Below are 13,455 nucleotides of genomic sequence, written 5' to 3' on the forward strand. Positions count from 1 at the left end.
TGCAGTCCCCGCCATCTCGACACAGATCATCTAGAGGGAGACGCTGGTCTCCATACTACTCGGACCATTTGCCCTCTCGCTGGTTGTCCTCTAGTGCAGGTCCTGGTCGCCTACCCCGTGGGAGTACTCTCCGTCACGTCTCCGGTCCCCTCGGCACCAGTCCCCTCGCTCCAGGCCCAGGTCTCCGACTGTGCCGGTCAGCAGACAGACTCAGGTATCGACGGCCCCATCATGGTCACCGGAAGGGGATTCCTTTGGCATGGATTCCTTTAGCCCCTCGCTTAGACTCCAAGGGTGTGAATGGGCACCCGAGGCTGCGTCAACATCGACAGCGCCGCCTGGGCAGCACGGCCAGTGGCCTTACTGGAGTGCGTGGGGAGTGTCGGTCATGGTCATGTCCCCTTCACACCACTCATCGGCCGCCTCTTCGGAGCAACAGCTGGCAGCACTGACTGCATCGGGCTTGGTGTATGAGGTATGCTTGGAGGTCGAGGCAGAGGAGACTGCACCCACCCCTGAGCTTCCCTCCCCCATGGGAGAAGATGCCCCAGGGCCTCCCCCGACGGTATAGTCATCATTTTTGTCCCCAGACAAGGTGGTTTCGGGACCCTCGAGGGCCAACCTGCTGGACAATTTTAAAGAACACCAGGCCCTGCTTTAACGGGTGGCTGAGAACTTGGGCCTGGAGGTGGGGAAAATGGCTGAGTAGGCAGACATCTTGTTTAATGTCCTGTCAGCCTCTACCCTGGCCCTTGTCGCACTACCAGTGCATGACTGAGTCCTCAAAATTGCCAAGGCCCTCTGGCAAACTCCTTCATCCATCCCTCCCAGCTCAAAGGGCTGAAAATAAATACTTTGTCACAGCCAAAGGGTTTGAGTACCTTTACACCCACCCTTCCCCGGGCTCGCTGGTGGTCTGTGCCCAATTAAAAAGATAACAAGGGCATACCATCTTGACTCCCAAAAATAAAGAGGCCAAAATATTGGACCTGTTTGGGAGGAAAATTTTATTCAACTGCCAGCCTACAGTTCCGGGTGGCGAATCATCAGGTCCTCCTAGGGAGATAAATTGAAATTCTATGGGACTCCCTCCGTAAATTGAAGGAGTCCTTCCCGCAAGGTTTGGTCCAGGAATTCAGCACATCTGGTGGAGGAGGGCACCACAGCCGCTCAGTGTTCCCTCCAAATGGTGTGGGACATGGCTGACTCTGTGGCTAGGGTGGTCATGTTGGCAGTGGTTATGAGGTGCAGCTCCTGGCTTCAGACCTCCAGTCTCTCCCAAGACCACCCATTCAATGGGTTCTGTCTCTCTTTCAGAGCAAATGGATGCAAGGTTGCATGGGGTAAAAGACACTCTGGCCACCCTTTGCTGGTTGGGCATGTATTTGCCGCAGTTTGCAAGAAAACAGTTCTAGCCACCCCCTCCACCAAGGCCTTGGCTGTCTTGTCCAGGATCTGCAAGGAGAAGAGACAGATGTTAGTTTCAGCTACTGCTGCCCCCCTTTCTCCTCTTGCTCACCTGCACAACCCGGCCCTCATTTTGAGGGTGTAATCAGGAGAGACACCCCAGTCCCCTCTCAGGATCCACCCCGTTCTTTCCTCAACCATCTTCTGGAGATCTTCTGGAGATAGTGTCTGAAGACTGCACCCTGAATCCACCGTGTTCTTTCCTCAGTCATCTTCTGGAAATAATGTCTCAAGGCTATACCCTGAATTTTTTGGCCGCCTCTCCCTGCCCCCGTCCCTCTTCAGGAACCCTTCTCACGAGCAAGTCCTCATTCAAGAGGTTGAGAACCTCCTGCTTATGGGGGCAGTGGAGGAAGTCCCTCGAGACATGACAGGGACAGGATTCTACTTCCGTTACTTCCTAATCCCGAAAGCAAAAGATCGCCTCAGCAGGACCTTCTCGTCTCGCCATGAGTGGTTGTTCCACCCAGAGGAGGTCAGTATGATGAAAGTGGGGAATCCCCACAGGTGGACTTGTTCGTGTTGTCTCAGAGCAGGAAATGCCACGTGTTCTGCTCGCTCTGGGGAATGGACAGAGGTTCCCTGCCACATGCTTTCCTGCTCCCATGGTCGGGGTGGCCTGATGTATGCGTTCCCACCAGTGCCGTTGATCCACAGAGTTCTAGTGAAGATCAAACAGGACAGAGCTAAGGTTATCCTGATGGTCCCTGAGCGGCCTCACCAAGACCGGTTCAGCACGCTATTGGAAATTTCAGTAGCAGTCCTGCTGCGGCTACCTCTCTGGCCAGACCTGCTGTCCCAGGACTACCTGAACCTGGAGGCGTTGCACTTGTTGGCATGGCTACTGCATGGATGAATGTGGAAGAGCAGGAGAGCTTGGCCTGAGGTCTTGGTGGGTAGCGGAAAGTCCTTCACCAGAGCAACTTACCTGGCCAAGTGGGAAAGGTTCATGTGGCTGGGCTTTGGAACGATGTGTCCAGGCTAAGCAGTTCTCGCTGCAGGTGATCCTGGATTATCTTGTGTATCTCAAACTTCAGGGCTTGTCCCTGCCATCGATCAGGGTCCACCTGGCCACTGTTTCGGCTTTCCATCCTCTGTTCCAAGGCAGGTTGGTCTTTGTTCACAACGTGATGGCCTGAGTCTTGAGAGGTCTGGAGTGTCTCTACCATCACATCCAGGATCTTGTTCATCCCAGGGAGTTGAATCTCGTGCTGTCGAGACTCATGGGGCCTCCCGTCGAAACTCTGGCTTCCCGCTTTCTTCTTTTCCTCTCCTGGAAGGTTTCGTTCTGAGTTGCAGTTACGTCTGCCTGCAGGGTGTCTAAGATCAGGGCGCTTACTTCAGAACTACCCTATATGATCCAAGTGTGGCCACACCCAGTGTTCCTGCTCAACGTGGTTTCCCAGTTTCATACCGACCAGCACATACACTTACAGGTAATCTTCCCGAAGCCCCGTAAATCCAAATAGGAATGCAGGTTGCATGCCCTGGATGTCAGGAGGGCGTTGGCTTTCTGTATGGACAGGACAAAGCTGTTTTACAAGTCAACACAGCTGTTAGTTGCGGTGGCAGAAAGGATGAAAGAGAGCCCAGTTTCTGCTCAGAGGATTTTGTCGTGGATCACAGCCTGCATCCGATACTGCTATGAGCTGGTGAAAGTGCCTCCACCAGCAATAGTCAAGGTGCACTCAGCTAGAGCGCAAGTGTCATCAGCAGCCTTCTTGGCTCAGGTGCTGATCTAAGAGATCTGTAGAGCTGCTACCTGGTCATCTGTCCACATGTTTTTGTCCCATTATGTACGTACTTAGCAGGCTTGGAATGATGCTGGCTTTTCCAGAGCAGTGCTGCAAGATGCAAGACGGTGAACTCTGAGCCCACCTCTGTTGGCACTGCTTGTGGGTCACCAAGAAATGGAATCAACATGAGCAAGCACTCGAAGAAAAATTTACCTACTTTTTCATAATTGTTGCTCTTTGAGATGTGTTGCTTATGTCTAGTCAGTTACCTGCTCTGCTGCCCCTCTGTTGGAGTTCCCTGCCAAAAGGAACTGAGAGGGCGCAGGGCTGGCGGTGCCTGATATACGCTACTGCCGACCATACGGATACCACTAATGCAAAAATTTCCAACAACTGTGCACGTGCGTGCACATACACCTAGAATGGAATGGACACAAGCAGTACATGTCAAACGAAAAATTGAGATGGTAGGTAACCATTTTTTTCTCCTTTATCCACTGCTTTATTTGGATGTATAAAGAATTTTAAGATTAGTGAAACATGGTTTTCTATTGTAGAAACCATGCTGGTTAGATCATGTCATATCATGATCTTCTGGATGTTTTGTTAATGTATATTTACTCCTGGGGGAATTCCGCGCTCCCGCACTCATGCAGAAAAAAGTCTCCCTGCAGATTCTCTTTATTTTCTGCAGAAAATGGGTTTCTGTGAGGTAACAAAGAGAAGCTGCACTAGTGTTCACTCACCGTCTCCCCAGTAGCCCGGGCTCATCTGTTCAGGCAGCCAAGGGAGAGGTAAATCTGTGTGTGTGCGCACGTGGATGCCCTGGCCACCCAAGGATATTAGTCCCAGCTGGGTGCGGAGGGGAGGGGTAGTAGGATGATGGTGACTTATTGGTGTTTAATTTATCAATTTGTTCCAAAATCTCCTTTAATGATACCTCAGTCTGGGACAGTTCCTCAGATCTGTCACCTAAAAGGAATGGCTCAGGTTTGGGAATCTCCCTCACATCCTCAGCCGTGAAGACCGATGCAAAGAATTCGTTTAGTTTCTCTATAAAGGCCTTATCGTCCTTGAGTGCTCCTTTAGCACCTTGATCATCCAGTGGCCCTACACTAGTTGTTTAGCAGGCTTCCTGCTTCTGATGTACTTAAAAATATAAATATATATTTATTTGCTATAACTTTTTGAGTCTTTGGCTAACTGTTCCTCAAATTTTTTTGGCCTTCCTAATTGTATTTTTACACTTCATTTGCCAGTGTTTATGCTCCTTTCTATTTTCCTCACTAGGATTTAACTTCCATTTTTTTTTAAAGGATGCCTTTTTGCCTCTCACAGCTTCTTTTACTTTGTTGTTTAGCCACAGTTGGTTCTCTTACTATGTTTTTTAATTTGGGGGTATACATTTAAGTTGAGCCTCTATTATGTTGTCTTTAAAAAGTTTCCATGCAGCTTGCAGAGATTTCATTTTTGGAACTGTAGTCTTTAATTTCTGTTTAACGTCTTCATTTTTGTATAGTTCCCCTTTCTGAAATTAAATGCTATATTAAATGTGATTAAATGCAATAACAATGTAATCACACCATTTTCAATTATTTTGGTAATTTATTTCAAAATACTCATCAGCAAATAATTGAAAATGATTATATTGTGTTATTTTGACAAATAAAATTGCAGAATTTTGCAGTTTTGTCGCAGAATTTTTAATTTTTGGCATAGAATTCCCTGAAATAATTATTTCAACACATTTACCAGGCAAATATGTATGACCTACTAATCTATAAGTCCTCTGGCCACTCCTCAGGCATTTATAAAATATAGATACAGCATTTGTGGTCATCCAGTTCTCTGGTACAATATCTTTTTGCACATTTTTGGTGGTAGCTCAACCATTTTATTCTTGAGCTTCTTTAGAACTCTTGGAGGTATACTATCTGTGACTCATTGTCTTTTGAGTCATTAGTATGTTCTAGCACTTCTTCTGACACCTCAATCTCTGACAGTACCTCATCTTTGTTATCGGAAAAGAGTAAATCTATGGTAGGTATTTCCCCAACATCCTCTTTGGTGAATTTAGCTCCTCAGCAACGTCATTATCTTCCTTAATTGTGCCCTATGTTCCCTGCTGATCTAGCAGACTCTCAAATTCTTTTCCAGGTTTCCCACTTCTGATGAAGTTCAAGAATTTCTTCGTTTTTGTATCTTTGAATGTTGAATGTTATATAATTAATTTTAGTCCCCCTGATTTTCCCCTTACATACTGATTGCTGTATTTATACTTCTGTTACTATGGTTAGATTTCTAAATTTTGAAGGATTTCTCTTTGGCTTGAATAGTTTCTCTAAATTTTTATCTTTTAGCCATATTGAATTACTACCTACTTTCCTGGTTCCCTTTTTATTCATTGGTACACATGCCCTCTGAGACTTTACAACTAAGGATTTTACTTCCTTTTCTTTTGTTTTAGGGTCTGTAGCTGCTGTGTGCTTTTTTGAACTTTTGTGCCAGGTGTCTCATTTTTATTCTCTTGATTTTAGCGTGTGACTGAGTAGATTTGATGTATAGTTGTCTTTTCTTTGAAATAAATGGTTTATATCTAAATTTTTCATGTTCCTTGTCATTTTCTTCTGTCATGTGCCTGATGTTTACCTGGCCTAGGACTTTCAGTATTACTCTGTAGTGATTCAGGTAGATAGGTTTTTTACTCCCCAACAGAGTGATTTATATTCCAGACATTTTTCATAATTATTAGAGTGTAAAGTTTTGCCTGAGAACCTATTCTTGATTGGCTGGAAAATTAAACTTTCTGGCTGAGTTGAACTGCTGTACTAAAATGCTGAGGCACAGAGGGACAGAAAGCAGGACTGAGTGGGGAAATCAAGAGGAGGAAAGAAGAGAAATTAAGGGAGAATGAAAGAGAAAATGGAAACGAGGGAAACTCAGAAGAATAAAATCTGTACCTCAAGAGATTATTCCTTTTGTCTGTCAGAAGAGCTTTCCCAAGAATAGCCACTGAGATAAGGGGAAGTGTGGGAGCAATAGCGAACGTCCAAATGACTGAGCCCAAGGTAGGAAAACAGACGGTTGAATTTCAGACACGGAAAAGTGTAGAATTTATTCAGCATTTACTTCCTAAATGTAACATTTCTCTCACCTATTCCCAGTGATAAGTTTACTAGACGATAAAAATCACACTTTTGTATATATATTTTTTTAATCTTCTACTGTGACAAATAACACCTGGGATTACTATAATGGAATGGGAAAAATATAGTTTTCTTTTTTTAGTTTATTTTGTGTATTTGATAGTGCTCTTGAGTATATTCAGTTTCACCTGTTTGCATGGGTCTTTCACAAAGCAACAAAGTAGGGAAATCTTTTTTTTTTTTAAATGGAATGTGATTGTGAAACCACAGAGATTGGTAGGGACAGGCATAGTACCTGAAATTCTTGACTAAATTGACTAGTTTTTAAGTTGGTGTACCTTTTTTCACACATTCATAGATGACTGTCTTTTCAGACCGTTCCTTTCCCCCAGTTCTGAACCATTTGCAGTATGCATTGACTATTGGATCTATAAATTTGTTTTTTCTCTTAGAAGCAATAGGAAATTGATTTATTTTGTATCTTTACAATTCAGTAGAACCCCGTTTATATGTCCCTTCGTTATCTGGCTCTCCGTTATTAACCAAACAACCAGTGCACACAGGTCCAGAAGCAGGCAGTCTCTCCTGTGGTCCCTAGGTGGTGCTGCAGCCTTGCACTTACCCATTCTCCACGTTCTCCGAATTTTTGATTATCTGATCTAGCTTCTGTCCCAGTTAAATTGGATAGACGGGGTTCTGCTATATATGAATTGCATAGAGAGACTGGCTATCATGACACAATTTCCCACACGTGTCACATTTGTCAAAAGTAATCCACGTTATTTGTCAGATTTAGTCTGGTTGTTTCTCTGGATTATAATGAGGTTGTTATGCATTTGTGGCTAACACATGTTTAGTAGTATCTTTTAGCTGCTCCATTCAAGGATCAGAGCCCCATTATGGTAGGCACTGTACAGAAGCATAATAAAAAGACAGTCCTTTCATCAAAGAGCTCTGCTCCAGATATGATCTAATTTTATGACAGCCATACAGGCCCACGCAAACACACCCAGTTATTTACAAAGCTAGGGGGCTCTTACAAAACCTTATTTAAATAAAAATATTTCAGTTTTTTTAAAGTTAAATCTTCTACAGTACCATGAACCCGAACATTATTATGGAGAACATTTACTACGAAGTGAAATGAACTAGCAACAGGTGATACAGAAAAGTTAATACTATGAATATAATTAAAGTATTATTGTCATCTATTGCTCTTTGGGGCAGGGACTGTCTGAGGTTTTTACAGTGCCTAAAATGTTAGTGCATTAATTCCTGACCGGGGCATTTAGATTCTAGCACAATACAATTAATAGCAACAACAGTATTAGAGTAATGTCGGCAGGACCCACCAGAGATCGTGGCCCTGTTTGTTTTAGTGACCGCAGAAACCCGTGGTAAGAAATAGTCATTGCTATAAAGATTTTAGTCTATATAGAAAAAACATAGAAAGGGTTGGAGAAAGGGAGAACAATACTTTCTATTTTACACATGACAAACTGAGTCACAGAGATTAAGTGACTTGCCTGCGGTCACAGGAAATCTGTGGCAGAGCTGGCAATTGTATCCAGGCTCATGCCTTAACCACAAGTTCATCCTTCATTATTTTAACCATTTATACCTCTTATTTTTTTTCCATTACAGCTTGGATAACTTTATGAAAAGCAGCAAATAGTGTCATAAATAGTGAAAAATAAATTTAGTTTTTCAAATTTTACTTTTACTAATCTTAAGTGTTAGTAACTGAGGAAGGGGCATTATTTTCTTTAAATTTATATATATACGAGTTTCTTTTAATTTAGTGATTGTGAATTAAGTACTCATGGAGATTATTATATCTATATACAGTAGCAGGTCAATGGTGTGTTCAAGCCAGCAGTAGACTAATCATTGATAAGCACAACTGGTACTTCACATGCTGACTCAGACCTTTTTCAAAGAAGAAAAGAATTAATTGAAGCAGAGCAACCAGAATCACATTGACAGGTTTTTTTAGGAGATGGAACTAGTTGCAGTCTGTTACACAAGCTGGGTTTCTTTGTGGAAGACTGCATTTTTAGAGGTGGTCTACATGGGGAAATAGGCTAGAATAGGTATTACGCAGTAGCTATTTCACACTAGCTTACCAGGTGGACACTCTTATTCTGCAATAAAAGACCCTTTGTGCTATTTAGCTTTAATCCACTTTGGAAGTACAGCTGTAATACAGAGAAGTGGTTTAAGTGGATAATACATAAGAAACGGGTTGTTAAACTACAAAGGCAGTTTTAGTGTGGAATAAGTGTCCACGTGCTGAGTTAGTGTGGGTTATTATGCTTTTAAATTCATACTCTAGCATATTTTGCAGTAGCTTTCCTGTGTAGACAAGCCCTTAGAAGGTCCAAGTTCCACCCTTGCTCATTATGGGGCTTGGCTGATAGCAGTATGGGTAAAGGATTATTCTTTTTATTATTATTGATGGAGCACTTTATTCAGAGAAGGAATCAACCTCTGCTCATATATAACACTGTAGATCACTTGGAATGGGGCATTAGGTGAGACAATCAGTGGAACTTATTTATGGGTAAACTCTGACATGACGAAATTTATCCATATTTGTTAGAGAAGCAAGGAGTCTAGACAACCAGATATTCTTTGATAACCTATTAAAGTACTAACTGGCTCATATTTACTATTTTTAAAAATCACATAACATCATTAGTTACTTTTCCAAGAAAAATGAGTAGTGTTCATCCTGAGTGAAAATCTAAATGATTTGGTGGATAACTTGCTGTATGATACTTGCAAAATGCTTTTATTTTTTCAGTGAGGTAATTCAAATAGAATGTTTTTATGAAACTTTGTGTGCAAGCACAAACACATGCATTCATTTCTGGGCTGAGATCAAGGATGCAAGAAATTTCAGCCCCAAAATTAACTTTACTAGTTTGGATTGAAATTAGGGATTTGAAATGGAAGTATTATTTCCACCTAAATGATTGTCACTATCATACTATGAGGTTGTAAACTATTAATGATTAGTAAAATTAGTTACTGTAAATCTTCCTGAAGTTTTCAAATATAACACTGCAGCTCAGATCTTTCTTCCTGGTTTTGTCACAATAAAACCATGTTGTATTCTAGTTGCACTTGTAGCATGTACAAATGCAGAAATAAAACTTAGTGTATAAGATATGACACAGATATGAGAAGAACCAGTTTGCTAAATCTTGCAGGAGAAAAACCCCAAAATATATAACTTGGCCTGACAAACGATATCATGTTGCTCTTTCTCTACACGCACTCTTTGTAGCTTTGACTTTTGACTCATTACTAACAATAAAGTTGAAAAAACTTCCATTACAATGAAAGGATTAGAAATACTAATTCTACATGTAACAACATCTTAACTGCTAATAAATATTGTTCTGTCCTATCTTGAAATTGCCAGTTTATGACTCAGTATCTACATTTCAGTAAAAAAACTGATTCATCAATATAAAAATTGCTTTGGATAGCTGTCGTGCCTCTTCTCCCTCCCTACTTCCTAAACCCCTGATGTGACAACAAATGTTTATGGTAGCTTTAAAGAAACATTGTCATAGTTGGTATCTCCAATATATAACCCATCTTTAAAACAAACCACTTTTTAAAGTGATATAATTCTTGCCACAATGAAGCTGGTTACAATATTGTTAAAATGTCGACGTTGCTGGGTAACCTATCAACCATATATCCAGTGTACAGGATTTTTTCTCTGCTTGCTTTGTTTTTCAAAGAAATAAGAGTTTGAGCGATGGAGAAATGCAGCTGTCTGAGTAAGCAGAACGTAGTATTCTTTGATATTTTAATATTCTATTCATAATGAAAGACACCACGTGCACATCTGCAAGTAAAAATACAGTTGGTGAATCTAATTGTAGGCCAAGCATCTTCGACAGTGTGTATCTTAATTTAGTCTTTAATTCTGAGCAGGTCTCTGAAGATTGTCTTATTACAGATTTATGAATCACTTTTGTTAAAATTGGTTTGGTTTTCTGCAGAGCAACAAGACTTTAGAATCAGCATCTGTTTTCTGTATGTATTGCTTAATAAAACTTCTTAAATTTGCAGAGCATGGAGAGTATGATCCACAAACTGTAAGACCAGGAAGTAGATACAGTCATGTGCAAGAAGTACAGGAGCGACTTAACTTCCTACGGTTAGTTTTGAGTAACTTAAGTCATTTTCTCTAGAAGGCAAACAAATTCATAACTTAAACTTCTGAAATGGAAAGAAACAATTATGTTGAACTTTTTTGTTTCTTTTATACAGTTGTCCAGCTTAGTGTATGGCATTAACATTTAATTCCAGCAGATCAAGATAGCAAAATAAAGTAAAATGCTGGAATTCCTGGATTTGAAAGAGGACATAGTATTAGAATACCCAAGAGAGTATTAAGGGTTGTATACATAAAGACATAATCCCTCCCCCACAGAATTTACAATATAGGGCCTTGATTGTGCATTAAAATGTGTGCCGGCACACCGCAGTGCATGTGCCAAGTCCCATTGATTTAAAGAAGCTCTTTGTGTGTGGTGGGCTGCACCTCTGTGCGTATCAGGTTAGGATCGTGGCTTAATATTAGACATGGCACAATAACTGAAGGTAACAAACGGTGCAGCAATAAACTCTTGGTTACTTATGCACATGCCTAAAATAAACCTTTTAAAATGATTGACTTACTGTGAGCAACATGGAAAAGGTGAGTTTGGATTTTATAAGGACCATGTTATAGTTCTTGAATAAAGTAAGAAAAGAAAGGATTTAGGAAGAGAATATTAAAAATTATTTGCCACAGAATGATACTGCTTGAAACTTGTCAAGTTCTTAGTTTGGACATAACAGTATTCTTTCACAGTTTATCTCCCTCAGTATATTTGTTATCCTTGTGACTGTATCATTCTTCCATTTGTCTGATCCTAAATTTTTTTAAACTCATTCTTTAATGCAGATTCATATTATAACTTTGAATTTCAGAACTGATTATAGATTAAACTAAATAGTACTTCTTCGAGTAATGGTTTCTATTATATTCCACTGAGGGTGGGTTTACACATGCGTGCCATGTGTCCAGAGCCAGAGAATTTGGAAGTACTAGTGTCCATTGGTCCACGCGTGAGCCCTTGCTTCACCTCATTATTTCATCCAAGATTGTAAAGGGCTGGGCAGACCAACTGCGTCCCCAGTTCCTTCTCATCACTGCATGGTCCAAATCCAAGCTGTAGTTGCTAGTGTCCTCTCGTCTGACACTTTATATATAATTCTGAATTTTTTTTAGTTTGCGTCTACTGTTTTTGCTGGGTTTTTTTGTTTTGTTTTGTTTTTTACCTAGTTTAGTTTTAGTAGGACTGGGAATTCACACAGATCACACAGAAGCACAGATCTTGAAGCCTGAAATCTTCGGCATAATCCAGTACCTGTGTGTGGATGCTGGTAGGACCAGTAAACAGATTATCCCGAAGCTTTCAGGCTTCAAGATCTGTGCTTCTTGCCCGCGTTCATTCTTGGTCAGCAACTAGTCCCAATGCTACCTCTACTGTTTGGGAGAAGCCCACATTTCATTCAGGAGCGGTATCTGCTGGTCCTTCCCAAGCCATACCTGAGAAGGCCGGGCTCTCCGCCTCAAGAAGCACCTCACGGAAGTCGCCGGAGGCCTCAGTCAGACCCGGGTTAGGGTTATGGACCCTGTGCTGAGGCCTAGTCGGGAGGCAAGGAAGCATGTGTATAAGCATGGCAGTAAGTCTTCCTCCAAAACAAAGGATGATGCATCTCCCACTAGTTCCAGCCATGGAGAGGCCGCATGTTCCATGGCATACAAGCATGAGAAGAAACTGCGCACACTGGCAGATCCGCCGGTACTGAGCATGCACTCAATTTTGGCTACAGAACCGGTACCATGAATTCTGGAGTGATGGGAGAAAGCACCAAAGCCACATGAGCAGTTTGCCCTAAGGGAACAGAGATCTCCATGCTTTCCTTTGCAAACCGCACCTAGGGAGGTCCAATCTCCTATATAGGACTTGCTAAAGTCTGGTTGTGCTTTGACTCATTCTCATGTGGTTTACAGACTTCTGCCGTCTCCAACGGTACCGCCATTGGAATCAGGATCTGATTTCTCATCGTTGGAGGATTCTGCTGGAGTAGAAGTGTCAGTACGAGTACCTGAAAGGATCACCAGTGGCGTGGGAGTATCCCTTCTCCACCAACAGGGAAGTCACTGGTTGCCCTCCCCATGGGGCCCTCTTCAGCATATGCTGGATTCATCTTGCTGGCCCTGTTGGGGATTCTGGCCCCAGTACCCACCCTGAGAACGCGCATGTTTGGTGGGGGAGGCTTTGCCCATCCCTGCTTATGACACTCTTGACCAGGCACTTCAAACTGGTTATGGAGGACAAACTGCTCAGTCCTGTACCACTGGAGCAAGAGTGTTTCCCATTGTCCTCTCCAGATGCTGCAGCAACTTCAGGCTCCCCCTTGCCACCAGATGACTTTCAGCAATTCCAAGAATTCTTGCGAACCATGGAAGACAAGCATCATATTCCGCTGGAGGAAGTACAAGACAAGCAGCATTAGCTCCTGGACATCCTTCATTTCTCACTACTGAGCAGGGTTGCTCTACTGATCAACGATGCCATTCTCTAACCAGCCCAAAAAGTTGGGCAAACCCCGACCACTTGCACTCCTACCCCCAAAGGGGCAGACAGGAGATACTATGCACCAGTGAAGGGTTCGGAGTTTCTCTTTTTATGTATACCCCCACCCAATTCCCTCATGGCACAAGCATCAGTGGAATGGTCCAGGCTGCAACACCCATGATCTACCCCAACAGATGAGGGTAAAAGCTTAGACCTTCTGGGAAGCAAGGTCTTCTTTTCAGCAAGCCTCCAATTTTCAAACTGCCAGGCCTTGTTGATCATATATGATTTCCTTAACAAAGGTAAATTGGAGGACTTTACTGAAAAGCTTCCTCGGCAAGATGGAGCTTGTTTCCAGTCTGTTCTGGAGTAGGACAAGCTGGTGGCTAGAACAGCACTACAGTCAGCCTTGGATGCTGCAGATATCTCATCACACTTGATGGCCCTGGA

The 13,455-nt window shown here is 42.4% G+C and overlaps 1 protein-coding gene across 4 annotated transcripts in view; it reads left to right on the forward strand.

The window, feature by feature from the left end:
* The window catches only part of USP9X (ubiquitin specific peptidase 9 X-linked), a 205,070-nt gene that overhangs the window by 94,228 nt on the left and 97,387 nt on the right, over nt 1-13,455 (forward strand). For all 4 annotated transcript variants that reach the window (XM_048864529.2, XM_048864519.2, XM_048864537.2 and 1 more), the window contains one exon: nt 10,442-10,529. In XM_048864529.2, coding sequence (XP_048720486.1) covers nt 10,442-10,529 — 88 coding nt within the window. The remainder of the gene's footprint in view (nt 1-10,441; nt 10,530-13,455) is intronic.

The sequence above is a fragment of the Caretta caretta genome, chromosome 1 (assembly GCF_965140235.1).
Source record: "Caretta caretta isolate rCarCar2 chromosome 1, rCarCar1.hap1, whole genome shotgun sequence".
NCBI lineage: Eukaryota > Metazoa > Chordata > Testudines > Cheloniidae > Caretta > Caretta caretta.